Genomic DNA, 2,939 nt, shown 5'->3' on the forward strand with positions numbered 1-2,939 from the left:
CCAAATGGAAGAACCTTCATGTAGGAAGTTGTGATGGAGTGGAAGCCTCAATATTGTGATAAATGTCAAAAGATTGGACACCAATGTCAACCAGTAACACCGGAGGAGCTACCAAAGAAGAGAAAGCCTTGGAAAAAAGTAACACAGACCTGGCAATATAAAGTGCCAATTCAACAGCAGGAGAGGAAAGATGATCAAATGAAGATACCAGCAGTAGATGGAAATAATGCACAAGAGGAGAAACAAGAGATAGAGAAAGGAGAGGAACAGGAAATCAAACAAACACCTGAGCTCAATCTAAGGCCTCATACTGGAAGTAAGCATCTGGAGTTCAGTCTATCAAATTTTCCTATGCTTTCAGCTATACCAAATAGAAATGGATTTGAGAGTCTAAGGAATAGCAAACTTGCTTCACTGCCTGTTGATAGAGGTGGAGCCTTTAAGACTTGTTAATGAAGTGGAGTGTCTGGAATGTGAGGGGTATGAATAAAAGGTATAAGCAGAAGGAGATCAAGCTGCTTTTACAACAAAATAAGGCTTCATTAGCAGGATTAATTGAAACAAGAGTTAAAGAGGTTAATATCAAAGCTGTTTTAAAAGTAATATTTCCAGGATGGAGGATCATACATAATTATAAGGAGGCTGCAAATGGTAGAATTTGGATAATATGGGATGAAAGTTGGTATGATATCAAGTTAATAAATAGCTCAGCTCAAATGATCCATTGTCATATAAATGAAAGAAGCAAAGGATATCAATTTAATCTCACAGTGGTATATGGTTTTAATACTTTAGAACAGAGAAAAAGCTTATGGAATGACTTGAAGATGTTGGTTCAAAGTATCTCATCTCCTTGGCTCATAATAGGAGATTTTAAGGCTATTTTATCCCCTAAAGATAGATTAGCAGGGGCTCCTGTTACTCTGAATGTGATAAGGTATTTTGAAGAATTTGTTAAGGACATGGGCATCACTGAAGTACAATGGAAAGACAATTATTATACTTGGACCAATAAACAGATAGGTAATGCAAGAATTGCTAGTAGAATTGATAGAGCCTTTGGGAATGATACTTAGATGGATAAATGGGGTCATGCTGCTATAGAATATGGAAATCCAGGTGTGTCTGATCATAGCCCTATGCATTTGCTTCTTCATCAAAGTTATCATCAGATCAGAGTGAGTTTTAAGTTCTTTAATGTATGGATTGAACATGAATCCTTTTTGGAACTGGTGGATAAAGTCTGGAAGCAGAAGAATGGAACTGAAGTAATGAAGGATATATGGTATAAGTTAAAGGCACTCCAGCCTTTCTTGAGACAATTAAATAGGAGAGAGTTTCAATATATAGGCCAAAAGATTGAGAAGACAAGAAGTGAGCTGGTAGAACTTCAAGATCAGCTTTATAACCAGGCAAGTGATGAGCTAGTTATTAAAGAAAAGGAGTTACTAATAAAGCTGGAAAAGTGGTCAATGATAGAGAAAAGTGCTCTAAGACAAAATACAAGAGCAAGATGGATTAAACTTGGAGATGCAAACAACAAATACTTCAGTTCAGTGATAAAGGAGAGAACTCAAAAGAAGCATATTAGAAGTATATTATTTATAGATGGAAGGATGCTATATGAACTCCAAGAGATTCAAGAAGAGTTTGTTAGGTTTTATAAAAGTCTTATGGGATCTTCAGCAGGTAAACTCCCAGCTATAAATGTTCAGGAGATGAAAAGAGAGACTGTATTGTCAAAGCAGCAAAGAATCCAATTATGTATAGACATAACAGAACAGGAGATTTATACAGCATTGTAGTCTATTGTGAATGATAAGGCTCCAAGTCTAGATGGCTATAATGCACTTTTCTTTAAGCATACTTGGAAGATCATTAAAAGGGATGTTATTGAGGCTGTCAAAAGCTTCTTCACAATAGGAAAGTTGTTTAAGCCTTCCAACTGCACTCTTGTGTCTTTAATTCCAAAAGTTCAAAGTCCTAAAACTGTGAAGGAGTATAGGGCAATTGCTTGTTGCACTGTTCTATATAAAATCATTTCAAAGGTGATAACAAAAAGAATGCATGATGTTATTCATACAGTTATATGTGATAGTCAGGCTGGATTTATACCAGGGAGGAAAATTGCAGATAACATTATTCTGGCTCATGAATTTGTCAAGGCTTATACTAGGAAGAATATTTCTCCTAGAAGCATGCTTAAGATTGATCTACAAAAAGCCTATGATTCAATTGAGTGGTCTTTCTTAGAACAAGTAATGGTAGGCTTGGGATTTCCAGAGATGTTTATTCAATGGGTGATGCAGTGTGTCAAAACAGTGAATTATACTATTGTTGTTAATGGACAAACTACTCAAAGATTTGATGCAGCTAAAGGACTCAGACAAGGGGATCCTATGTCACCTTTTTTGTTTGCCATAGAAATGGAATATCTTAGTAGGATCCTCAAAGGACTTAAAGAAGAGAAAGCCTTCAAATATCATCCTAAATGCTCTAAGCTGGACATTACACACTTATGTTTTGCAGATGATTTGCTATAGTTTTCAAGAGGAGATCTGGAGTCCATCAAGATACTTCAAAGGTGCTTTTCAGAGTTCTCTCAAGCTTCTGGACTGCAAGCAAATCTTACAAAAAGTTCCATATACTGTGGTGGAGTTCAAATTGAGGTGAGACAACAAATTATTCAACAACTTGGTTATACAATGGAAGAGATACCTTTTAAATACTTGGGAGTGCCTCTTTCAACAAAGAAGTTGACTATAATCCAGTGGTATCCACTCATTGACAAGATCATGTAAAGAATCAACTCATGGACAGCAAAAAAATTGTCTTATGCAGAAAGAACTCAATTAATTATGACTGTTCTGTTTGGTGTACAGTCATATTTGGCTCAACTCTTTATTATTCCTGTAAAAATAATTAAAGTGATTGAAGGA

General features: G+C 35.7%; 1 protein-coding gene across 1 annotated transcript; it reads left to right on the forward strand.

Annotated features, from left to right (window-relative positions):
* Positions 1-452: 452 nt before the first annotated feature.
* On the forward strand, positions 453-1,076 carry LOC138348734 (uncharacterized). The gene has a single exon (XM_069298308.1). The coding sequence runs from the start codon at positions 453-455 to the stop codon at positions 1,074-1,076; it is 624 nt and encodes a 207-aa protein (XP_069154409.1).
* Positions 1,077-2,939: the final 1,863 nt, after the last annotated feature.

This window comes from Solanum lycopersicum, chromosome 5 (assembly GCF_036512215.1).
Source record: "Solanum lycopersicum chromosome 5, SLM_r2.1".
NCBI lineage: Eukaryota > Viridiplantae > Streptophyta > Magnoliopsida > Solanales > Solanaceae > Solanum > Solanum lycopersicum.